The sequence below is a fragment of the Engraulis encrasicolus genome, chromosome 2 (genome assembly GCF_034702125.1).
Source record: "Engraulis encrasicolus isolate BLACKSEA-1 chromosome 2, IST_EnEncr_1.0, whole genome shotgun sequence".
NCBI lineage: Eukaryota > Metazoa > Chordata > Actinopteri > Clupeiformes > Engraulidae > Engraulis > Engraulis encrasicolus.
In genome coordinates this window covers 11,062,877-11,088,651 of record NC_085858.1, presented here as the reverse complement: position 1 = coordinate 11,088,651, position 25,775 = coordinate 11,062,877, and the positions used below count along the sequence as shown (strand labels likewise).

The following is a 25,775-nucleotide window of genomic DNA, read 5'->3' as shown; positions in this document are numbered from 1 at the left end:
ATCTCTTTCATCTGCTGTTCAAGACACTGTGTGCTCTGCGAGGATTCTGTTCATGGTGCTGGCATTGCCACGTGCTGTCAACTCAAGCATGACCTATCGCTCTAGCCCCGTGCTCCGCTGCACCCTCGCATCCTATCATATCATATCTGAGCTCTCGCTTGTCACATCTCCACACAATCAAGTAGCCTAACGTCACTCACATACTGTTCATGTGAATTTTGTTTTCATGTTTGTTTGTTTGCTCAGGTCTATTTCCAATCTTCATGCCTTGTCTTTTCTAACATATTCTTATTTTATGTTTCAAATGATGTCTTGGTTATAGTTGTCCTTCAAAGAACCACACTGAATTATTGCATAGATGATAGGCGATGGGTTTGGTGTGACAAGACTGTGTCTACGTGTCCCTGCCACAGTCCCAAGCTCACCAACACTGCCTCGTATGTCATTTATGCAATGGATATCTTTGCTTATTCAATGTTGCTTTATAATGCAACATTCAGTCATCGTAAATGTGTCCTGTCATTATGACCATCCTATGTACAGTGTGTACGGTACAGTGTGTAGGGTACAGTATGTATGTATGTATGTATGTATGTATGTATGTATGTATGTATGTATGTATGTATGTATGTATGTATGTATGTATGTATGTATGTATGTATGTATGTATGTATGTATGTATGTATGTTTGTACATGTATGGTGCTTACAGGTAAATTGGGCCACTTTGGGCCATTCGCTTTACCTATATCCAAAAAGTGGCCCAATTTACCTGCATTCACCATATGTATGAACGTATTTATGTATGTATGTATGTATGTATGTATGTATGTATGTATGTATGTATGTATGTAGGTTATGCGTATGTGTGTGTGTATGTATGTACACAGCAAATTCTGCAGTGTTCATTCAACACTTAGAGAGTTGATTTGACATCATTTGGACATAAATTAACTCTTTAAGTGTTGAATTAACTCTGCAAAATTTACTGTGTATGTATGTATGTATGTATGTATGTATCAGGGCTTAACACTAACACACGCCAGGTAGCCAAATGCGGGTGAAAGTCGGCGTTGGCTAGTAGATACCGAAGGTTCACTAGCCATTCTGGCGGGTCCGTTACTATTCTGAATGATGAGGCACCGCATTTTGTAGTTTTTTTTTCTTCGGACCGTCTTTGCCACAAAAGCAATACAATGCGATTTCGCGAGCCTACAATACCCATGAAGCACCTGTGTCACGTGTCACCTGTGTCTCACGCAAGCCAGGAATCTGATAGGCCTAGAGCTAGTCTTGCGAAGAGGGGTGACAGCGAGCTACCCAGAGCCATCTAATAACAGAGTTGCGCAAACCGTGGACCAGGAAGTCGGTTGGTGATGTGATTCGCGTAGATTAAAATGTTTCTTAACAGTAAACTTCTGTTTGTTGGAAACTAACACAGAACCATCACATACCAAACAAAGATTAAGTACAAACAAATTACATTATCTTTACCACATTTTCTGTGTTCTACGGCCACCTCCTGGAACTAAGTAACTTCTAATAGAACTAAAGTCAATGGGGATTTCCATGTTAACGCTCCGTGAGGCTCCATGTGAGCCGCCATTGCTGTGGAAAGATTGGTCCATAGAGGTCTATGGGAGTGGCGTAACTCTGATATTAGATGGCTCTGGAGCTACCGGGACATCAGCGTGCGCTTCGAAATGTCACTGGAAACCTTCACGTGAAAATAAAGTAGCGAAGTTCATCTCAACTGACCTGTTTTGCGATCTGTCATTACTACAATACTTAGTAGTAGTGGTCATTAAAATGACCAAAGCGAGAGGAAAACATGTCAGTCTGTCTTACTCTTAGCTCACTCATTCGCGCAGTGATAAGACAAGGACATGCGGCATTAATAATGTTTGGTTTAAATTATTTTCTGATTTGCCTGTGTCTTCATACCTTAATATTCCTCCATGTTTCTTGTGCTGTTGTTCCCGACTGTCAAACCGTTCTTAAAAAAACGCGCAGTAGTAGCCTTCCAGACTGCACAAAAGCATCCCATTGCATGTCCCTTCGCAGGTGCCCGTCTCGCCCGTTTGTAGGCTATTTTACAACTCACTATTAAACGGAATGAAAGGAAGTCGTAGCCCCTTCTGTTGTTACCGCATCTGTGTGTGCTTTCTAGTGGATACTTTTATAAGCAAATATTCCAGAAGAGGTGTTATTCCACATCCATGTCCGAGGACCGGCCAACTTGGCAATGACTTTAGGCTATCTACTTTGCGCATGAATTTGGACGGCGACCTCCACAGATAGGCCTATATGATATGAAGAAGTCCCTCCAGATTAAAGACGAAAATATTTTGCTCTCGTGTAGCTTACATTTGTGCCCTTCCACAACACTGTGCTTGGTGTTTCTGCATGGTAGCCTAAAAATACTATAGGCCTATGCCATTTCTCAGATCAGTAAATCTGTTATTTGCATAGCATGCATGCATGGACCAGTTAATAGGCCTAACAATTCTAATTGCCCTATATTATATTATATTATATTATATTATATTATATTATATTATATTATATTATATTAGGCCTATATTATATTAGCCTACATTACATTATTAGGGCCTACAGCCTATTACAGTATATAATTAATTAAAGCTGCTATGATGTCCAAGAAAATTATGGCTAGTGAAAAGGCCCAATGGCTAGTGAGTCAGGAAAACCACTAGCCAAAATGGCTGGTAAGCGAAAAAGTTAGTGTCAAGCACTGGTATGTATGTATGTATGTATGTATGTATGTATGTATGTATGTATGTATGTATGTATGTATGTATGTATGTATGTATGTATGTACTGTATGTAGCCTACTGTGTTTGTGATTACCTGCATCCGTTTGAGTGCATGTGACTGCCACTTGGGTATGGGCTCTGTGCCACAGCATCAGCGTCCCACTGGAGTTTGAAGCATCTGCTCTATTTAGCACCATGGAGCTCCTCTATATAGGACACAGGCAGCAGCAGCAAACCTATGCTATGAGTTCCAATGTCATAGAAAAGAAACAAAAAAACCCCAACTAAGAGTCTCTTACCTTGGTGAAGACTCAAGATAAAAGTGCTTTGATGTGTACTGCCAGTAACATAATTAAGTATGCTTGAATGCCATATGTTTTTTTGGCGTCAAGTGTTGTCGTTTAGCACTTTTTTGCCTTGGTCACGTGTTATGTGTTCTCTCTGTGTGTGTGTGTGTGTGTGTGTGTGTGTGTGTGTGTGTGTGTGTGTGTGTGTGTGCGTGCGTGCGTGCGTGCGTGCGTGCGTGCGTGCGTGCGTGCGTGTGAGTGTGTGCGTGCGTGCGTGTGTGTACTGCACCAATCTACCTTCGTGAGGCCACTGCTGTTAAAGCACACCAACAAGGTGGGGCCCTCGCTTCATCTGGGGCCCAAATCCTGGACCCCACATGTTTTGACCCCTTTTGCTGGGTTAGTTTTGTTGTTACTGGTGAAAATAAAAGTGTAAAAACATTGGCTGTGTGGGGTCGTGTGTGTGTGTGCGTGCGTGCGTGCGTGCGTGCGTGCGTGCGTGCGTGTGTGCGTGCATGTGTGTGTGTGTGCCATCCTACATTCCTCACCACCAAAATAGCGCAGCAGTGGCACATGGCCTGTGGAGCCATGCAGCCTATAGCGCTCCGGGTGGGCCTAGCAGGAGTTAAACGTGCAAGACAGGCCTCTCGTTAGCGCGGGCGCACACACACACGGCTAATCAACATCTGTTGCTGTGAACACTCAATCAGTGCCACTAATGCAGCTGGTATATTTTATTAAACGCCGTTTGCACTGAAATAGAAGATGAAACTGCCAGCGGAAAAGGAGGAGATTATCAGACGCAGACGCCTGATGGTCGCGCCACAGACTGTGCGACGCACCCGGATTAAATAATGAGTTGTCAGGGCAGTGATCATTTCAAACAAAGATAGCACAGTCAAAAAGACTGACTATTTCAATAGGGATCGTCTCGAATGGTGCCACCGTCTTTGCCAGTGTTCGGCTGTCAATGCAGCACTGTGTTGCACTGAATTGCAAGATGCGACTTCATATCAGGGTTGAACAGGTATCGTTTAGCCTTAATCAAACTGCATACTGAACATGAAAGCACAACAGCAAGATCCATTAAGTCCCGCACAGTCCTTATCTCATGTCCCTCTCCTTAAAGTGAGCCAAAAGTAAACAAAAGAGATTCATTTTGGAAACCCTCGGCTGTCAGGGCGTACTTTAGTCGTGTTGTCACGTGCCCTTCTGAGCATTTACGATCGTTGTCTGTGAAGAGGACATTGTTTTGACATTGAGTCTCTGCATTAGGGCATGTCACGGACAGGCTGAGCACAAGAGCTTGAGTGATCCGATGCCTTCTTCTTCTTCTTCTTCTTCTTCTTCTTCTTCTTCTTCTTCTTCTTCTTCTTCTTCTTCTTCTTCTTCTTCTTCTTCTTCTTCTTCTGTTCGCTCATTTTCTTATATCAGGGCAGAAAATGTGATGTCCTGGATGTGAATATCCAAATCATTATGTGGGCCCTTCATCCCCCAGTAGACATTTTTGAAGAGAAGCATAATAGACACGGACATGAGGGCTTTGTTCTCGAGCTGTATTTGGATGAGTCTAGTGCAGTTATTACACTGAGACAATGACTTATCTCAAACACAGCATGATGAATTCAAGAAATCTCAGTAGGTTTTACCATATCAGAGGACTTTTAAATTGTGTCATTTTTTTCTTATATAGCGCTGACGGTTAAGGAGGACTTTATAAAATTGGGTTCATTTAAGGAAAATATCAGCCGTTTGGCTCCATGGTAATGAAACCATAGTGCATCAGCGTCCTCTTTAGTTTGAATAAGGGTGATTTTAATCTTCATTTAACCTGACTACTAGTAAAGTTGTATAGTATTTTCATACAATATGAATGTGACTATGAATGTGAATGAGCACTGTCCTTTCTAATAAGTTCACATTGTTTTAGGAGCTAGCACCAAGTCTGAAATTCTTCTTTGTCAGTTCAGAGAATTTTATGAATGCGATTCATACAAAACATCTAACCATTTTCTTCTTCTTCTACTCTTCTCTGCTTCCTGTTGTCCATCTCTCCAGGATGTAAAGTCCACCTTCTTCCAGTTCGGAGCCTCCATCCAGCAGGAGGCGCTGCTGATGCTCAACATCATGGAGGAGTACGACTGGCACGTCTTCTCCATCGTGACCAGCAAGTTCCCCGGCTACCAGGACTTCATCACCGTGCTCAAGACCACGGTGGAGAACAGCTTCGTGGGCTGGGACCTGCAGCACATCATCACGCTGGACGCGGTGGACGGCGAGAGCAAGATGCAGATCCAGCTGAAGAAGGTCCAGTCTCCGGTCATCCTGCTGTACTGCTCCAAGGACGAGGCGGTCTACATCCTGGAGGAGGGCCGCTCGCTGGGCCTCACGGGCTACGGCTACATATGGATCGTGCCCAGCCTGACCACCGGCAACCCGGAGATCACCCCGGACGAGTTTCCCTCGGGCATGGTCTCCGTCTCCTACGACGACTGGGATTACCCGCTGGAGGCGCGCGTGCGCGACGGCCTTGGGATTATTACCACGGCAGCGGCGGCCATGTTGGAGGAGTTTGGGGACATTCCGGAGGCCAAGACCAGCTGCTACGGCCCCATGGAGAAGGCCAAGATTCCCCCCAGTGCTTTGCACAAGTAAGTAAAAATTGTTGACAGTTTTTGATGAAAAGATATTTTATTTGTGCATGCAAAGGTTAATTTGGGACATTGTGTGAACTCCCACCCTTAACTCTTAAAGCTGGTTCAGCTGGTTGTAGGCCTTCAGATTTGTGTGCTCAGATTGACTGCTAAAGACAAAGGGTATCAGAGGAGTAGTAGGGCAAAATGATCAGTAGTCTACAATCCAGAGCTGTGGTAAACATCAAACAAATCAGTAACAAGGACAGAGTGGTTGAATCGTAAAGCCATGAAAGGAGAAAGTGAGAGGGAGCGGGAAAGATGGAGATTGTTATAGGGAGAGAAGGGGACAGAAGGAGGGAGAGAATGTGTGAAAAAATAAACACATTGGAAGTCTAAAAGGAAAAAAAAGACACAAGATGTGCATACAGTATGCAACATTCATAACTCATCTCTGCTGTTTTAAGGCCAAGGTATGCTGGGTAATTTAAGAGCTGAGAGTGCTCAGGCAACCATGCTCTGTGTTATCAAACAGGGGGTGTTTTAGGTGCTCAGAGACCCCAAAAAAAAAATACCGGGTCCATCATGGCCAGGATAAGTCGGCTCGACACCCCCATCACCTCGCCTCTCCGCTCCTCTCCGCTCCTTTCTCCTCTCCTCCCTTCATGCCATGCTCCGATCTCCCAGGGGAACAGCAAAACTCCATTGCTTTTAATGAGCTTCGCTCTAACACAACCACATTCTGAAAGAGGGGAGTGTTCGAGCGGTAGGAAGAAGAGAGGAGGAAAGAGAAGCAAGACGAAGATAGGGATAGAATGGAGGGAGAGAGAGAGAGAGAGAGAGAGAGAGAGAGAGAGAGAGAGAGAGAGAGAGAGAGAGAGAGAGAGAGAGAGAGAGAGAGAGAGAGAGAGAGAGAGAGAGAGAGAGAGAGAGAGAACAGCAGGGGGCTCTTAGCATACATTCTGAGAACACATAAAAGAAATGAAATAAATATAGATCTCCTAGTAGGAGAACGCGGTTGTTTTTTCCCCCTTTGTTTCACGTCCTCCAGCCACTGTTCGCTCCACTCTGACGAATATCTGAGAAGGCTGTCGTCATGCCAGAACAGCCCTGCCAGTCTCGAGTCTGGATACCCATATGCCTGGCTGGCATGTTTCTCTGGCGAGGACTGGCATTGAGGGGGTGGTTGTGCATGGGCTGATGGAAAAGGGGGAATGTGTACGCGTGTGAGTGTGTTTGTACACCGTGTGTGTGTGTGTGTGTGTGTGTGTGTGCGTGTGTGCGTGCGTGCGTGCGTGCGTGCGTGCGTGCATGCGTGCGTGTGTGTATTGGGGGTAGGGGTAGGTAGGTTATGGGACGAGCTGCCCCATATACTGCTAGCTCGGCTCGGCAGTCTTGCCTGAGGTAGCCATCCGACCAGGTGTCCCGTCCCGCACACATTAATCCATGTGGGCTAGGCACAGATGGTGCTAGCCAGGGCCAGAGAACAGGGTCCAATGGAGAGCGGTGAGCAAACGGAGGATGGGGAAGTGAATGGGGGATGGGGGATGACAGTAGGGGAGGCAGGACTGTAATGGTTGATGTAATGTAGAGTAGTGTGGTGTGGTGTGGTGTAGTGTAGTGTAGTGTAGTGTAGTGTAGAGTAGTGTAGTGTACAGTAGTGTAGTGTGGTGTGGTGTGGTGTGGTCTGGTGTGGTGTGGTGTGGTAGTTTAGTGTAGTGTTGTGTAGTGTAGTGTAGTGTGGTGTGGTGTGGTGTGGTAGTTTAGTGTAGTGTAGTGTAGTGTAGTGTAGTGTAGTGTAGTGTAGTGTAGTGTAGTGTAGTGTAGTGTGTGGTGTGGTGTGGTGTGGTGTGGTGTGGTGTGGTGTGGTGTGGTGTGGTAGTTTAGTGTAGTGTAGTGTAGTGTACATGTAGTCCACACTACATGTACACTACACTACACAACCACACCACACCACACTACACTAGACTAGTACACACTACTACTGTGGTGTAGTGTGGTTCATAGCTCTGTGGGTTTGTGGCCGATTGGAAGAGTAGGCTGTGGAATCCGGTCTTGTGTGTTCTATGTACTATCACATGTGCATGTGCATGTGTGATGTGATGGATCTAGAGACACTGGAATGGGAAAGGTGAAAGCCGAACAGTAAATTAATGTTCACATTACAGTACATTAATGTGCACTAATGTCTCAGCAAATAGGGCCAACTGGGAGCATAATGGATATCCATAACAGGGCATCATCGTGTTGTGAGGATCATGGCTCTGTGGATAGGTGGTCGATTGGAATATTATATGGAATAAGGTCTTGTGGGCTGTGAGTGTGCAGTCAAGATGACTCGTAAAAAGCGAAAGAGAATGCTCAATAAAGGGTGATAGATATAGAGAGTGCGGAAGAGAGAGAAAGAAGGGTGTATAACACAGCGGTTAATATAGTGCATTAATGTCCTAACAAAAAGGGATAACTAGGAGGATTATGGATGTCCATAACAGGCCCATCATTCTTTTATTGGGGGTTTATTAGGCAACAGCTGGAAAGATAACCCCCCCTGTTACATTATTTAATATTTGCTCTTGCCCGCAGTTTGCTTTGGCGTTCTGGCATTCATCTTTGACTGGAAAAGTAAGGTGGCAACAGGAGGAAATAAATACACTCAGTGGTGGTAAACTTTCAACTGCATTTCAGCTTCTTTTGTTGAAATGAAGTGTCAGAAAGGCAGCATGAAATATGTGGTCCTGAAGCAAGATTTGCTTTTATGACAGATTTACGACTCCCATTGCAAGCAGCTCTGAGAGGAGGACCTTAGCAAAAAAAGAAATTTAGCCTTCATATATCAGTGACGAATACCGAAATTACCTGTCAACAGAGAAGAGGCACTGGGAGTCTGTCCCCCTTTTCTGCCACGTACGTACGTACGTTGGAGGGGGCACTCGGGGGTAACCTGTCAACAGTGTTCTACGGGGCCATAGATTTCCCCAAATAAAGGGCACTTTAAACACCACCGGAGAGAGGTGCGAGACCTGCCTTCTACTACATCCCGCCTGTCCAGCGTCGGTGGAACAATTGCACACAGGGCCTCAGGACAAAACACTGATAGGAACCCCATACCCCCCCTCCCCTGACAACAAATATGGATGGCCCTCGGCCTCGGGGTAAATGCCCTGCTTGTCCCCCCTTTAGCTCCTCCCCTGCGCCTGCCCTTGGCTGGTGTGAGATGGCGAGAGAGAGGGGGTGGGCTGGTAAAGGAAGAAACACCACCAGGGAGAGACTAGCAGAACAATGGTGCCAAATATGGTGACCCCCCCCCCCCCATATCCCCACATACCCCCCTATTTGTTCTCAAGGGCCAAACGATAAAAATCACCCTCTTCATTTCAAAGTGAAGGTGGGCAAATCTGACAAAAAAGAGTAGTAAAAAAAGAAACAGCAGTGTGCCCTTCCTCCAAAAAATCCAGTCGGTTCAAAACATGTTAATTGATTGAGTGAAAGACCTCTGTTAACTTGACCGGACCAAAAGAAAAAGAAATACAATCAGCGTTCATTATACACAGACGGGGTTCCAGCCTGTGCTAGTCTGTGATCAGTGTGTCTACAATGGCTGCCCTTTTTCTTTCAAAGCCCCTTCTACTGAAAATTAAAATGCTAATTCAATTTAATTGAATAATAATCATCAACAATCAATCAGTCTAATTCAATTTGATTTTAATTATGCTTTGTACCAAGTATTGTAACACACTTTCCAATGGGCTGTGTGTGTGTGTATGCATGCCCAAAGGGGAACCTCTAGTAGGCATCCACTTTGACAGGTGTCTTCCCTAAGGCCCTCCTTGTAAGCTGGCCTTTCCAGCATTGATCTTTTTCACCCCCTGCTGAACGGTGAGGTGTGTGTGTGTGTGTGTGTGTGTGTGTGTGTGTATCGTATGCCTCCAGCCTCGTCAGAGGTGATTAGAGACTACAGGAGGTGGTCAGATATGGGGCCAATGGGAAATGAGAAGAGGGGGAGATGGAGGAGGGAATCATGGGGGTAGTATAAGGGAGGGAATAGCTGAGGACATGGGGGCATGGGGTGTGTGTCTGGAGAGGCGTCTGCTTTGCTTTGGCTACATTACATGTGCCTGGGGCGAGGATGAATAAACAGCACATTTGTCCGTTTTAATTCAACACTAGGCAGACAGAAGCGCCGCAGGTACATGCACACAATAAATTACCGTTTAAACAGAATGGTGGCAATATTCAGTGTTTGCTCGAGTCATGTAAACTCCGAATGTTGCCGTGTTCTGGGAATACTTTGGTTACAGAATGCTGTTCAACACGTACAGTATGTCAACAGAATATTCCAGATCTTGTTTTAAACCAAATGCTGTCAATGCTCTGTTTGAAACTGGAGTATCCTGTTAACTGCGCTTTCATTAATAGAGAGTATTTACATTCAACTCTGTGAGTGCTGATGAAGTAACATGGCCGTATTGTGCAGTAACCTCAGTGACGGTTCCAGTCTGATGGCCGCCTGGGTCATTCCCCCTCCATCCATAGTCTTGTAGTATTGCCACAGTTGAAAATGGCAGGTCCTGATACAGTAGGTGTGGCCCCCTGCTAATGCCACACATCAGGCAGAGCGAGTTGCAAAAATCTGCCATGGCTCTCCTCTCCATGCCCCTTTTTCCCATCAGGGGTGTGTTTCTCGAAAGTGTAGTTGCACCCCAGAATTGCATGGCACCTTGGCACCCCAGCGCTAGCTGGCCTGTGCCCTCCTAGTGACGCAACACCTTCGGCGTTGCAACTAGTCAGGTCAAGAGCAATGCAAGTACTTTCTGAGTTCCCGGGAATACGGGAACTCCTTTCACTTTGTCGGGAAGCAAACAACCATTAGCAAACCAAGGGAGGCGAGTCAACCATGCCCTTTGGGAAATGTTAATTATTATGCTCTTGGTCAGACCAAGTCTCAAAGAGATTTGAACGACTATGATAATCAGGCTACCCCAGCGCCCCCTTCAGCTTGAGGCCACGGGCTGAAGATGAGGCATGGATTGTTTTGGTCTGTCAGGGACAGTATGACTCCAGTAGGCAGGGCCGCTGACAGCTTTGGCCGGGCTCAGGACAAATTCACCTGAAAGGGCTTCAAACCCAATGCGTACAATGTATAGAGGATCCAATTATGGGCCACCTCTCTCCCTGGGCCTGGGACAAGAGACCAGTTTGTCCCCCCCTGTCAGCTTCCCTGCCAGTAGGTTCTGAATGCAGCCCACCAGGAGTTTTTTCCCCCTCATTCTTGACAAAATCCCTTTATTGTTGTAGTAAGAATTTGATGGATGGCCACAGAATAGAGGGCTGAAATCGTAGATGTTTTGTTGCCTTTTATTTGCCCATAAAGAAACTGGGAGGAACGATGGAGGGATGGTGTGTATGGAAGCACAAACACTGTTGCACGTGCAGACACACAGGCACACACACACACACACACACACACACACACACACACACACACACACACACACACACACACACACACACACACACACACACACACACACACACACACACACACACACACACACACACACACACACACACACACCCACACACACACAGCCACAATTCCACATCACAGACACCCATATATAACAAAATGAACTACCATTTTGTAGATATTTTTGCTACTTGCTTCTGTTGTTCCCTTGGGCTGGACTCACCTCACCTTGTACCTGTTAGGTAGGTCATGGCGAAGCAGAAGAAAATGTGTCCTGAGAGCCCCTCTCCTCCTGTTTCTCTCCATTGCGCTGTGTGCATGCATGGCAAGGCAGCTATGCAAAAGCTCCCCCTGTGGCGTAAGTGGGCATGGCGGCTTCCAGGTGATCAGCTCGTCCTCAGCACCACTGGAAATAGCACTGCAATGAGCTCATGAACTGAGCCGTTAATCTGGCGACTGTTGTGACAGCGCCGCAGTCTGAATAGTGAGCACCAGCGAGGGCAGCCCTCTGGAGAATCAATAAGCTCCTCTAAGAAGCAGAGCCTGTGTGCCGCTATGGAGACGCATCATACTGTACACATGGATGTGAACACACAGGCATACACACACGTCACACAAATATACGTACACACACACGTGCATGTGCATACACACACAAACACACACACATTATCCATTATAGAGACAGACACAGTACACATGGCTGTGAACAGTCACACACACACACACACACACAGGCACACAGGCACACAGGCACACACACACACACACACACACACACACACACACACACACACACACACACACACACACACACACACACACACACACACACACACACACACACACACACACACACACACACACACACACACACACACACACACACACACACACCAAGATTCCCAGTGCTCTGCTGAACTTAATCTCATTCCTCTGTCTTCAATAGGTGCACATCCTCATACATACTATGTCATATGATTACATATTGTAGCTTTACATAATTACACACTCTACATTTACATACCACACTTTGAACCCTTCCTACAGTAGGTTTTACATGTTTGGATGTACAGTATAGTTACAAGTACATATTATGTAAGGATTATTTTGACAGCCATGTAGCCAACGAGAACTTGAATTGAAGCAAAAATGTGTTTGCTTATAACTTCCCTCTCCTCCTGTTCGTCTCACCTCACACTACTGTACACCTAACCTAACCTAACCTAACCTAACCCAGCCTGACCTAACCTAAGCTAAGCTAAGCTAAGCTAACCTAACCTAACCTAACCCAGCCTGACCTAACCTAAGCTAAGCTAAGCTAAGCTAACCTAACCTAACCTAACCTAACCTAACCTAACCTAGCCTAACCTAACCTAACCTAACCTAACCTAACCTAACCTAACCTAGCCTAACCTAACCTAACCTAAACTAACGTATCTTTCTCCTCCCCACCTCTTCACAGTACCCTCTCTCAAAGGTGTAGGTTTGGCTATGAAAGTGGTGGGGACATTATCATGGCAAATTGTCCAGGTTAGCTGTTTTTGCATTATATTTGTCAAAACATTGTGGGGATAAGCTAGGTTCATCTCAAAAGTGCTATTGCTACCTTCCACACCTAAAAATACACACATGCCCTCTCTGGTTGGTATAAGCTGCACAGCACTATATAAGTGCCGTTAATGTGGCCCATGTTGGCCCATTCTTCATCAGATGAGTAGAGTGCCGATGGGATATGCACCCATTTTGCCACTCATGGGTCTGACCATGTGCAGTCAGCCACTACACAGTAGCCTGCACAACACACAAAACGATGGTCCTCCAACCTGCCACACCCTAAACTAACCACTCTAAACCACTACATTTCCGTACATTACACATTACATTACATTACAGTTAGCTGACACTTTTATCCAAAGCTATTTAGTTATGTAGTTATTGAGTTTGCATTGGTTACAGTTCGTGGAGCAGTGTAAAGTTTGCTCAAGGGCACCTCAGCCATGGAGTGAGATAGAGAGTGGAAGGGTGGGATTCGAACCTGCAACCCTCTGATGTCCATAAACCACTCCCAGGTCCCAGGTGGCAGAGGTGTTGGCTCTAACAGTATAGCTGCTGCTGACCAAAATGGCTGCCTGCCCAGCAGTCAGTTCATCACTCCCATGCAACTTTCCTGGGAACTACAGTAGGAGTGTAGTGTTTTTTTAAACAACCCAAAAGTCACTCAGGCAGGTGCAACTGATCCAAAACGCTAGAATTTTAACTAAAACAAAGAAAAGATACCTCATCACTCCAGTACTTAGGTAATTTCACTGCCTACCAGTGATATTTAGAACTGAGTTTTAAACTCTTCTGATAATCTTTAAGTCATTTAATTGCTTAGGCCCTAGTACATATATTGAAGATATGCTGCTAGAGCAATATCATCCTAATAGATGTCTTAGGTCTTCAGAGTCACGGGGACACAGTGCACTGAAAACCTGAAAATAATGTGATTTTGTGGCAATAAGTTTTTGTTTGGATGAAAATAAATATTGAGATTCACAAGATAAAACATACATTAAAAACATGAAGGGACACAATGCAGTATTTCATATGATTTAATGAGTTAACTATTTCGTCACATCCCTGGGCACATAGTACTTAGAATGGAGTCCTGAGAGCACAACACATTGCATTATGGGTTAACCACTTCAGGTGAAAGAGTCGTGCCAAGAACTGCCTTTGATCAATTCATAAAACAGTTGCTTGGGATTATCACAATGAGGTAGGCTATTTCCTTTGTTTTATCATTTTCATTTGTTCGAAATACAGCCCTACTAGTGCAGCATGGGCATAATTTCCTAACTGGGCTTTCTCAGCGCATCTGACACGCCTTTGCATTGCGCAAGGCAAGAGCCATTTAATTATGTTGATCGGGAGTCAAAAGCGAGATGTAGTGCCGGCCGGCGAGCCAAGCCAAGCCAAGACGGCGTAGTGGGCGAGAGGACTCTCTGTGCTCTCGCTAGAATTTATCTGGGGGCTAATTATGATGGCTTTCCCCCTATACATTAGGCAGAGACCTCCTGCCTCCCCTCATTACTGTCTGCTTTCTCTCTCCCTCCCTCTCTCTCTCTCTCTCTCCCTCTCTCTCTCTCTCTCTCCCTCTCTCTCGCTGTCTCAGATAGTCTAATGAAAGTGCTGCTTTTGAAGCCAACAAACACACACTATGCAATACAACACATGCATACACACGCAGGCACGCACGCACACACACACACACACACACACAGAGAGAGAGAGAGAGAGAGAGAGAGAGAGAGAGAGAGAGAGAGAGAGAGAGAGAGAGAGAGAATCAGTCAAGTGCATTGCCTGCATCCACCACCCTCGTCTTGTTTCCACAGTAGCATGTGGTGTCTGTGTGTGCACAGCCCCTTCTCGCTTGCCTCTGATTCATCTTGAAGTTTGGGAGTCATGTAGCGTAAATGTTGTGTTTCACAGTCTGGAGGACTCTTCTCCCAAGGGGTCCCATGTGGTTGGTTCAAGTACACACACAGGAGCCGCATAAATCTGCTGCGGCTGATCTGACCAATTCTGACAGTGGACAGTGGGTGCCGCGTTGCAGATTTCATGGCTTAGTTAGTGAAACATTCAACCATAAGGGTTTAAGACACAAGACTTGCAAAAATACACTCAAGTAAGCAAGCACAATGTTGTCTGACGTGTGTTTTCTTCTAAAGTTGATTCCAATCTTTATACATTTTTGGAAGCATTCGCCTTCTAAGAAGAGAGTAATGGAAGGGCAGTTATGGTCCAAAACATCCCCAACCCCTTGCTCTGTGAAAATGACCTTTACTTATGGCAAGGGACCGGGCCTAATGAAACAGAGCCTAATGATTTACAGGTGAATAGCAGAGGGCAGATGAAGTGAAATGAAGAAAGGCCAGACCAGAGAGAGAGAGAAAGAGAGAGAGAGAGAGAGAGAGAGAGAGAGAGAGAGAGAGAGAACCCAGGAGGTTTTGACATTGACTTGGTGGAGGTTGGATGGATTCATGAGTATTCTACATGTCTTTGAGGAGTGGCAACTGACTGTCTGTCAAATCTAACAGTGATTGTTTGCAAATCTCAATCCACAATCTACATTCCACATTAATCCTCTATAAGTCTAACACTGTTTCTAACATACATGCCTCAGTAAGGCAAATTTGGATGAATATGTGTGACTACATCTATAAATGAAAGCCCCAAATAGTGAGGCACATCATGTATTGTCCTCTGGAAAGTGATGGTACTATATAGCAAGCCCGCAGACTGCTGTTTGACAAGCCCACCTGACTCTCTGGCTTTCTTTTTGACTCCATCCCACAATGTGTTTGGTGCTGGATGTCCTCAAATGACAGAGGTGTGACAAGACTTGGCTGGCCCTGTCTTTGGTCCCCGGCCAGGAATCCTGGCAGGACAGATGAAGGACACAAGCACACAGCGGTCATGTAGCATAGTACTCAAACATGGACACACTCCACACTGAATAGCAAGGATTCTGTTCACACACCTCTCTAAGCCTTCCACAGAGTTTATGCACATTATATTATGAATGAACAACACCCCAGTAATTAAAAGTGGGTCTATGAATCACAACTGTGGTGGATTAGTTTAGTGCTAAACCAAGGCGATGCAGTTTGTTTGAGGTGGGCTGGGTGTGTTAAAGGGGCATTCCACTGTTGGAAACATGAATATGTATTGAAAGTGGGTCATATATGTAGTAGAATAGTAGCATGCATTTCTAATTTGGTGTCTTCTTGGCTGAGAAAAGGCAAAAAATGACTTTTAGTGCTTGTGGATTTGTGACAACAATTCCCATAATGCATTGCAAGTTCCACAGCTCAAGCTCAAGTTCCACAGGCCACACCCAGGCAGCTCTGCCAGTGACTTACTGGAGCCTCAATGCCAGTGATTTCAAAAGCACTGGCACACTGATCTGTGATAGGTCTGTTAGCGCATTACAGTAAATCCAACCCCCTATGGGCGGTGTTGAAAGGGTGGGAAAAAGGCTTGTAGTCTCAACAGAAATCCACCTCTCTTACACTTCCTCCTACAACGATGCAAAATGACGATTTTTACATCATTGTAAGAGGAAGTGTTAAGATGTGAATACGGATTTCTCCTTTCTCAGGGGGAATTGAGAGAGTATTGCACGACCATTCAAAAGTATGACTGGGTGTCTAGAAATGGAAAGCCTAATGCAAATGGGTGGAGTGTCCCTTTAAGTTTCGGTGGTGGCATTTTGAGTTCAAGTATGTTAAAATCAGCATTACTAAACTGTTTACTTGTCTGGCAAAAGGCAAGTCCTAGACAGTGTGATGAAATGGTCTGCACACTGGGAATGAGCTCCAAAGATATACACTTTCTTTCTTCATACAAATGGCAGCGTTTTGATCCACCAGTGGGATCTTCCTGAGGTCTTTCCCAGCGTGCAGACCACTTCATCACACTGTCTAGCATTTTTGTCTGCCACCTGGATTATTGTTTTGTGGATGTGCACACTCCAACCTCCAAAAGGCAAGTACTACGCAATCAAAGTCTTGAAAGCAATTGGGAGTCAAAAATTGGGGATGTCAACATTGGTCAGAAATCACTGCAACGTGACTGAAATAGCTATGACATCAGAGAGTGGGCATTCAATCCAAGGTGTGCATTGAAACTCTGATGTTTGAACTCAGAAATCCACACTCACTGACCGCAGGCTTTTTTTTCCCTGTTGTGCGGCTGGCTAATTCTAGACTGGAGTGGTGTAGTAACAACTTTGACTCTTCTGGCATGGGGATCCTCGAAAAAACACCAAAGCCCAAAAAATAAAAGAGTGAGGTTAGCTCAGCTGACACAGTCCTCCCACCATGACTAGAAGCTCTCCATCTTGTGAGGGAGATAGCAGGGGTGTATCGATCCCCCCACTTCTCCTCTCTTGCAGTTTGATGTAATTGGATTCAACAATATATATCAGTAGCGATGAGGGGGCCGGCCGGGCCCCTTTTTCCCCTTCTCGCTCACGCCCCCTCTGAATAGGGCCAATCAATTCAACAGGGCCACTCAGCTATTCAGCCAGCAGCCATCTTCCCCAAGACCTGTTCTACAAATCGATGAGGGGTTGCTGTTCCTCTCGGCTAACTCAAAGCATCACAGAGTGTGCAGAGCTTATTGCTCAGTTCAGACCGTTTGAAGAGAGTTCAGCGATTAGCATCATAGCTCCCATGGAATTTCTGCTTGTAAATCCCCAACGATTCAACACAATAGTCGTAATAGTCTGGGAATTTGTCAGACATTGATTTGGTTATTGTTGCTAAATTTGTCAACAGTGTATCCAGTGTTAGCTTAGCATATTTCAGATTGGCTCAGCACCAGCTTGTGATTAGGTGTGGAGAAGTAAGCAAATGAGAAAATGTTTTAAAAATAAACACTGAACATGAGAGAAAAATAGATGGTTTTGTGCACGCATTTTGTGGAGTGGTGTGGGGAAAGCTTGTTTTAATATAGCCTGAATATGTTTCAGTATTTCTCGTGGACATAGGAGAGACATAAACAAACACGCACACACAAACATGCATGCATGCACACGCACACACACACACACACACACACACACACACACACACACACACACACACACACACACACACACACACACACACACACACACACACACACACACACACACACACACACACACACGCACACACGCACACACACACACACACACACACACGCACCCCCTGCATGAGTGAGAAAGAGGGAATGTGTCATAATGTGTTCCTCAGCACCTCCAACATGAAGTGGAATGATGACAGCTAGACATGGTCTGTATGAGATGTCAGAAAACCTGTCACAGCAAAAAAGGCGTTATTTATTTACAGTATCTATTTATGTCTGACCTGCCATTTTTTGTCAACCTCTGCAATTCTCCTACCACCAGCCTCATATGGTGATGATTTTTTTTACACATGGCAAAAAAACAGCCCACAGAACTGGTCAGCTCTCTCTCTCTCTCTCTCTCTCTCTCTCTCTCTCTCTCTCTCTCTCTCTCTCTCTCTCTCTCTCTCTCCTTCTTGCAACAAGACGGCATATGTCAGGAGAGGGAGTGCTTCAATGATTCATGTAGATTTCGCCGGGTACTAAGAATACCGCGCCACCGGATTTTTCATCCCGCCCTAATGTGACATCTGATTTTGGTCACTCATTAGTAGTAAGATGGGCCATTAATTTCCGTCCTCGCCCGTGCACGCTCCGCACGGAAAATGACCTTCATACATTAGCTGTGACCTTCTGTGACATTATATAGTATAACAATTCTGGACGTTTTCTGTGTTTCATTTTTTCCCCCTTTCTCTATTAACTCCGTCGTCACATGTCCCTGAGGTAGTGGGTGGGTGGGTGGATGGATGGATCGTTTGTGGCTTATCACTGTGCTATTTTTAGGCCAGCGCGTAACCTCTTTGTCTTTTTGCACAGGTACATGATGAACGTGACCTGGGACGGCAGGGACTTGTCCTTCACCGAGGACGGTTATCAGGAGTACCCTAAGCTCGTGGTCATCGTCCTGAACAAGGACAGGGAGTGGGAGAAGGTAAGACGCCACTTCCTTTTTTTTGGGTGTCCTTGTCCCCTGCGTCTCCTCTCTCCTTTCTCTGTCTTCTCTTTCTCCTCCCTCTCTACGCCCTATCTCTATCTCTCTATCTCTCTCTCTCTCTCTCTCTCTCTCTCTCTCTCTCTCTCTCTCTCTCTCTCTCTCTCTCTCTCTCTCTCTCTCTCCCTTCCCTCTCTCTCCTCCCCCCTCTCTCTCTCTCTCTCTCTCTCTCTCTCTCTCTCTCTCTCTCTCTCTCTCTCTCTTCAAGGGTACACTAAGCAGTGGCAGCAGCAGCAGTGCAGTCTTGTGACTTGACCTCCTTAAGCGCGCCATTACAGTCACAGAATTTCACTTCAGTCGCCGCTCTCGCTCTCACTGCCACTCGGAGCAAAGCACCATTAAGAACTGTTCACACAGTATTAGGAAGCCATGAATCCACCATTTTAATTACAGCCTGGAACAGTGTAAAAGTGTGTCACCGCGGTAATTACCTTTCTCGCTTTCAGCCATTGGGGAGGCTTGAAAGAGAAGCAAGGGAAACAGGAGCCACAATTAGAGATTGGGTTTTGTATTTCATCTGTGTATGTTTGTTTTTGGTGTGTGTGTGTGTGTGTGTGTGTGTGTGTGTGTGTGTGTGTGTGTGTGTGTGTGTGTGTGTGTGTGTGTGTGTGTGTGTGTGTGTGTGTGTGTGTGTGTGTGTGTGTGTGTGTGTGTATGTGCGTGTGTGTGTGTGTGCGTGTGGTGTGTGTGTGTGTGTGTGTGTGGTGTGTGTGTGTGTGTGTGTGTGTGTGTGTGTGTGTGTGTGTGTGTGTGTGTGTGTGTGTGTGTGTGTGTGTGTGTGTGTGTGTGTGCGCGTACGTGTGTGTACGTGTGTGTGTGTGCGCGCGCGTGTGTGTGTGCGTGCGCATGTGTGTGTGCTTTCTGTACCGTGTAGTGTATGTATGTGTGTATATCACAGTTGAACAGCTTTCATCCCCCCTGGTCCCTTGAACACTTTTATGTGCTGCACAGACCCTCCTGACTATTATGCCCCCCACCCCCAAACCTTTCACTTCCCCCCTCCCCTCCAACCTCCCATTACATGGGAGGTAGTTCAATGTGAACAAAGCAGTGAGAATAATTGGAACAACAAAACAATGGCTGAAATTGATCTGTAGGATCTAGTCTGCAATTCGGTCAATATCGGAGGGACGTTAATTGGCAGACTGAGACTGTGAAATGGTTAGCCAGCGTTCACTCGCTGAGACCAAAACCATGATTGCAAAAAAATACGCCTCAATGTACCAATGTGTCCAGTGGTGGGCAGTTAATCACACAGAACGAGGCTGGCAGGCTGGGGGTGGGAGGTAAAGTAAGAGAGGGGCTGTGTCGACTTGGGAGTGAAGCAGAGCCTCATTGTGAAGTGGTGGCTTGTGGGGGTTTTTTCTCTGTAAAATTTGCCGTGTAGGTAGTTCATCATCATATCTCACTTTGGGTTCATTAGATCGTATTTTGTTCTGTGTGGGTTTTTATAGGTGCATTAGGGCATGGCAGAGGGAGAGCGAGTAAAAACAATATTGGAGATATTTTTGTGTGCGTATTTTCTTTTTTATTCCAAAGGAGACAGCATTTGTTCTTTTACAAGCCCTTTTATATTTCTTAGTTTTTTCCGTGTTTAGAAAAAGTCTGGAAGTGTTACACACAGAGCTTGTATCATAAGCTACTATAGGTGTTACCAAAATGGTTTTAAAGACCATGTCTTTTTACTTAAGACTGCTAATTTAAGATGGCTAATGTAGCCATGTTGTCGTTGGCGATCCCATCTGCATGAACGGGCTACGTCACCACTTTGCCAGGCACCTGCCACATCGGTGAAAGGCACTTTCAAACTATAAAACATTACTTTGTGTGCATTATTGAGTTATTTCATTATTGTGCAAGGAAAATTAAGCAAGTTGAGTGGCATCCAGTGGTTTTGGCAGCGACAACATTTTCTTGTAGCTAATTTGTGAGAAGAAAGGGCCCATTCATTTCGGTTAACAAACACAAACCATTACATTACATTACACTTAGCTGACGCTCTTTATCCAAAGCAACTTACAGTTATTTAGGTACAGGGTATTGGTCAAAGGCCCTGGAGCAATGTGGGGTTAAGTGCCTTGCTCAAAGGCACTTCAGCCATGGGCGAAGGTGCTGGTGAGGGCGGGATTTGAACCTGCAACCCTCTGATCTTAAGACCAGCGCTGAAACCATTGAGCCATGGCTGCCCAACAACAGAGATCCACACTGTGCCTGGGAGCCACTCAGCTCAGCAGCACAGTGCAGCCCAAGCATCATTCTGCCACATGTCAGTGCACAGAGCAAGGCAGCGTTACAAGGAGGCTCGGATCACGTTGTGGGGGGTCAAGTGAGCCCGTGGCCATAAGTTCCCGGACAGTCGGGCGGTTGAATGCAGCTTACGCTCCGCTCCCGCTGCTATAAAAAGGGGGCGCCGTCTCTGTGACTTGACAGGGTCCCTTTGTGGCAGCGGGGCTTAGTGTGGAGGGGCGGGTGAGCCGCGGCGCAGAGTTAAAAATAGCAATTCACCTCCGCGCGCGCTGCTTCCTGCCTTCCACCTCTTCTATCCCTTTCTCGCTCTCTTTTGCTCTCCTCTCCTCTCCTCTCCTCTCTCCTCCACCTCTGCTTGTTGTGTTTGTTCCAATTTCGTTCTATACTTTCGTCCTGACTCTTCCTGTTTTCTCGTTTCCTCTCCTCTGTATGTCTGACGCTTTCACTCGATCTCTCCACCCTGTCTTCCTCTCTCTCTCTCTCTCTCTCTCTCTCTCTCTCTCTCTCTCTCTCTCTATATCGCTCTCCCTCTCTCTCTCTTTATCTCTCTCTATCTCTCTCTTTATCTCTCTCTCTCTCTCTCTCTCTCTCTCTCTCTCTCTCTCTCTCTCTCTCTCTCTGTCCATGTCTCATCCCTCGCTCCTCCCCTCATCTCCATCTTGCCCGGTGGCCAGTAACAAATCTTCTTCTGCTTTTCCTCTGTCGTCAGCAAGCTGACAGCAGCAAAGATCACGCTGCCGGGATGCCAAATTGAATTCACATGAAAGTGATTACATTAATTAATTCCATGTCAACCCGCTGCCTGTTGATGTTGATTAAAGCAGAGAAGCTGAGGGGTTGAAGGGGGGCTGTGTGTGTGTGTGTGCATGTGTGTGTGTGTTGGGGGGGGGGGGGGGTGTTATGGCATTGGGCGGGGTTGGGTGGGAGAAGAAAATAAAGAAGGAAGGGAAGGAGAAAGGAAGGAAGGAAAAATAGAAATGAGAAGTAAAGCTGGGTGCCATTTTAAGCAATGAGGTTAAGAATGAGAAGGTCTCATTGTGTCTGCGCACCCCCCTGGACACAATTTTCAGCAGAGGCAGACAATTGCCGATCGTTCTCAAATTTAACTAATGATGTTTTCAAAACGTTTGCAGAGATTGATTTGCCACAGGGCTAATCTCATTTTGCAGGGATCTGAATGCCTAAGAGAGCCGCTCTTTAAATGGATGTACGTATACCACGATGACATGGCAAAAAAAGCAGGGAACCAACAAACAACATTACTCATTCTTTGATTTCTGCAAGAAAAAGGGAGGCAAAGAACCTTGCATATTCTCGTGCTGCAACACAGGTACAATACGCTGTGCTGAAATACCGCTCTCACAAGCAATAACTTAGCGCTGGCTCGATTTGTGTCGGGTATATCGGCACCTATTCTAAATGGAAAAACATAAAAATTGAGAAATAAGAATAAGAGGCTTTCCTTCAAGTCTGCATGGATGCATGTTTCTCTCTCTCTCTCTCCCTCTCCCTCTCCCTCTCCCTCTCCCTCTCTCTCTCTCGCTCTCTCTCTCTCTCGTTATCTCTCTCTGTCTCTTTCGCTTTGTGCACCTTTGTCCTCGTGTCTATCAAAACGTGATATGGTTGGATTGGTTCGTATATGTGTAGGTGTGTGCGTGTGTATGGGGGCATATTTGTGTGTGTGTGTGTGTGTGTGTGTGTGTGTGTGTGTGTGTGTGTGTGTGTGTGTGTGTGTGTGTGTGTGTGTGTGTGTGTGTGTGTGTGTGTGTGTGTGTGTGTGTGTGTGTGTGTGTGTGTGTGTGTGTGTGTGTGTGTGTGTGTGTGTGTGTGATGCATTGTTCTGAGGGGCGTACTGTAATTGAGGCCTAATGTGGTTTGGCTGCCACAGTGTGTTGATATTAATATGACAAAGCCAATTCATCTGTGTCCACACGCCACGGCCGCAAGCCCAGGAGCTGGGAGGAGATTTCACATACTACTGAGCTGTGCCTGTGTGCTCCATAGTCAAGTCCCTAGCATGGGCATGTGTAATGGAGGCCAACTAGCAGAGTTTAGTTAGTAAACCTCCCTCTCGAAGCCTCAATGCAGTGTGGGAGCGTTGGGCTATCGGACTGGCCCTTTAGCTCAGCGCGCTCGTACTGTGACTCTCATTGCCAAACCGATGGAGTTGACGAGGTGGCAGGTTCGCGCCCCGAGGGGGGGGCGAACTGTGCAGGAACACCTCCGTCACACTTGCCCAAACTTCATATCTGTCAGTCTGGCCAAATTGACTCGTTTGTGATATTCAATCCGTTTCAAAGCCAAAGAAAAGCTAGCATATCCAACAGCTCAATGGGGGTGTGTTTAAAGGTGCAACGTGTAGGATGGTGGCCAGAGTAGGTATTGCAAATATGCTGCTCATTGAAATTGTGCCTTGTGAAATTGGGTCTACTGCCAGCATTGATCTTTTCATGATCATTTTCTAAATAATGGACTAATATTTAAATTCAAAATGGTGGACAATGGAGAAGATCCCCCTTTTCATGTACGAAAAATACAATTTTCCCATTCATAATGAATTTTGATGCGTGGTGAGATGAGTGTCTGTATGAGCTGTTAGCCTCCACACAGTCATCGACATCAGTGGGGATGGGGAATGGGCTACGAGCAGGGCCGCTAGCAACTTTTGCCAGGCCCAAGACAAATTCATTTGAAAGGGCCCCAAACCCGATACATACCATACAATGTAATGAGAATCCAATTCTAGGCCCGCTCCCTCCCTGGGCCCTGGACAACTCACCCCCTTGTCTCCCTCTGTTGCCTTCCCTGGCTGTAAGGGACATGAGCGCCGATGCTGTGGTCAGCACCTCGTAAAGCATATTGCCATTTGATGAAGTTCGCTCCGGTGCACTCTCACATGGCGCTAGCGGGCTGCTACATACATCACCAACGCCAGAGTGTTGAAATAAAGAAGATGAGCAGCAGAAAATGTTCCTTCTCCAAGTCTATATATTTCTGCTGTGACTTGGGAGGGAAAAAAACGAAAGTATATGGTCGAGAATGTGACGTTTTTTATTTTATTTCACACACACTAGCTTTCTCTGTCTTTTATTCTTTTATAAACTTGGTGCACTGAGCTGAATCCAGGCGAGATGGCAGGACTGCAATACCTCTTTTCTTTCACTCTCAGGCTGTCTCTCTCTTTCTTTGTCGAACTATCTTTCTCTTTTCTCTTTTTATCCCAAGTCCTCTCACTCGTCTTCTCCCATCTCTTTTTGTCTCACTCTCTCTATCTCTACTGTGCCCCCTCTGCCTCACTGTCTCTCTCTCTGTCTGTCTCTCTATCTGTCTCTGTGTCTCTGTCTCTGCCTCTGTCTCTCTCGATCTCGATCTCTCTCTCTCTGTCCCTCCCTCTCACTCTCTCTCTCCTCTTGGCCTTGTTCAATCTGCACTTGCGTCATGTACTGTAGTGGAATGTCACGACAGCGCCTCCTCTCCTCTCCTCTCCTCTCCTCTGCTCCAAATGAGATCTCAGAAGGCTGTTCTAGCTGCAGTCCTCCAAGGGCACCCAGACGGCTCCTTCATAAAGACACTGAATCAGTGTTTGCTGTCGCCATGGAAGTAAACTTAGGTCTGCGGGAGCGGAGGCTCAGTTCAAACAAAGACACCACCGGTGAGCGTGACTGACTTCGCTCCCTCGGCTGAACTGAACTTCCACTGACCTCTCTCGGCGGGCAACCATGCGGCTGAATATGTGATTGCTTCGGCTGCTTGTTCGCGTGTGTGTGTGTGTGTGTGTGTGTGTGTGTGTGTGTGTGTGTGTGTGTGTGTGTGTGTGTACGTGTGTGTTTGTGTGCATGGTCTCTCCCGTGTGTGCTCGTCTGTGTGTACATGTGTGGGCTTGCGTTTGGGTGCTTGGTTTGGTGTGCATGTAAGTGTGTAATTGCTGAAGGTTCACCAGGTAGGACAAAAGCCGAGCTGCCATGCCACATGAAGCACACACACACACACACACACACACACACACACACACACACACACACACACACACACACACACACACACACACACACACACACACACACACACACACACACACACACACACACACACACACACACACAGAGAGAGCTGCGATTAACCCTCTCTCTCTGTCCAGTCTGCACTCCCACCCACAGCAATGCACTCTGACATCTCTGTCCATCCGTGGGGATCTAAAGCACGGGCAACATCATGGTCCAGTGACACTTCTGCTTTCAGCTAAATCTAGCACATGGTCGTCATCACAGTGTCTAACCCCTACCAATGCCACGGGTTTATTTCTTCATCTACCTTTTGTAAATATGACGGGAGGGGAGAGGTTTAAGTCAGTTTTGTATTTTGCACAGTAGCCTCACAAAATGGCAGAAATGCCTGTTGTTATATTTGTGTTCCAGAATGCATTGCATAGCTGCAGCTGTTGGTTCCCAAACTCTATATAGCCTAAAGGTGATAGGAGAGGTTTTATTTAAAGATATTTTTAGGCTTTTGTGCCTTTATCTGTGACAGGACATTGTAGAAAATGAGTGAGGGAAGAGGTGCTGAAGGTTCTGGAAGGAACCCCAGGCCAGAATCGAACCTGGCTCACCAGCGTAGCAATGCAGTGCCCAGCTAATTGAGCCACAGCTAGGCTGAGAGAGGAGGTTTTGGGAAAAGGGAAGGACGGGGAGGTGATGGTGCTCTGTGTGAGTCA

The 25,775-nt window shown here is 46.1% G+C and overlaps 1 protein-coding gene across 1 annotated transcript in view; it reads left to right on the top strand.

Moving 5' to 3' along the window:
- The window catches only part of grin2aa (glutamate receptor, ionotropic, N-methyl D-aspartate 2A, a), a 196,189-nt gene that overhangs the window by 94,854 nt on the left and 75,560 nt on the right, over window positions 1-25,775 (top strand). The window contains exons 3-4 of the mRNA XM_063221922.1: window positions 5,122-5,714; window positions 18,643-18,757. Coding sequence (XP_063077992.1) covers window positions 5,122-5,714; window positions 18,643-18,757 — 708 coding nt within the window. The remainder of the gene's footprint in view (window positions 1-5,121; window positions 5,715-18,642; window positions 18,758-25,775) is intronic.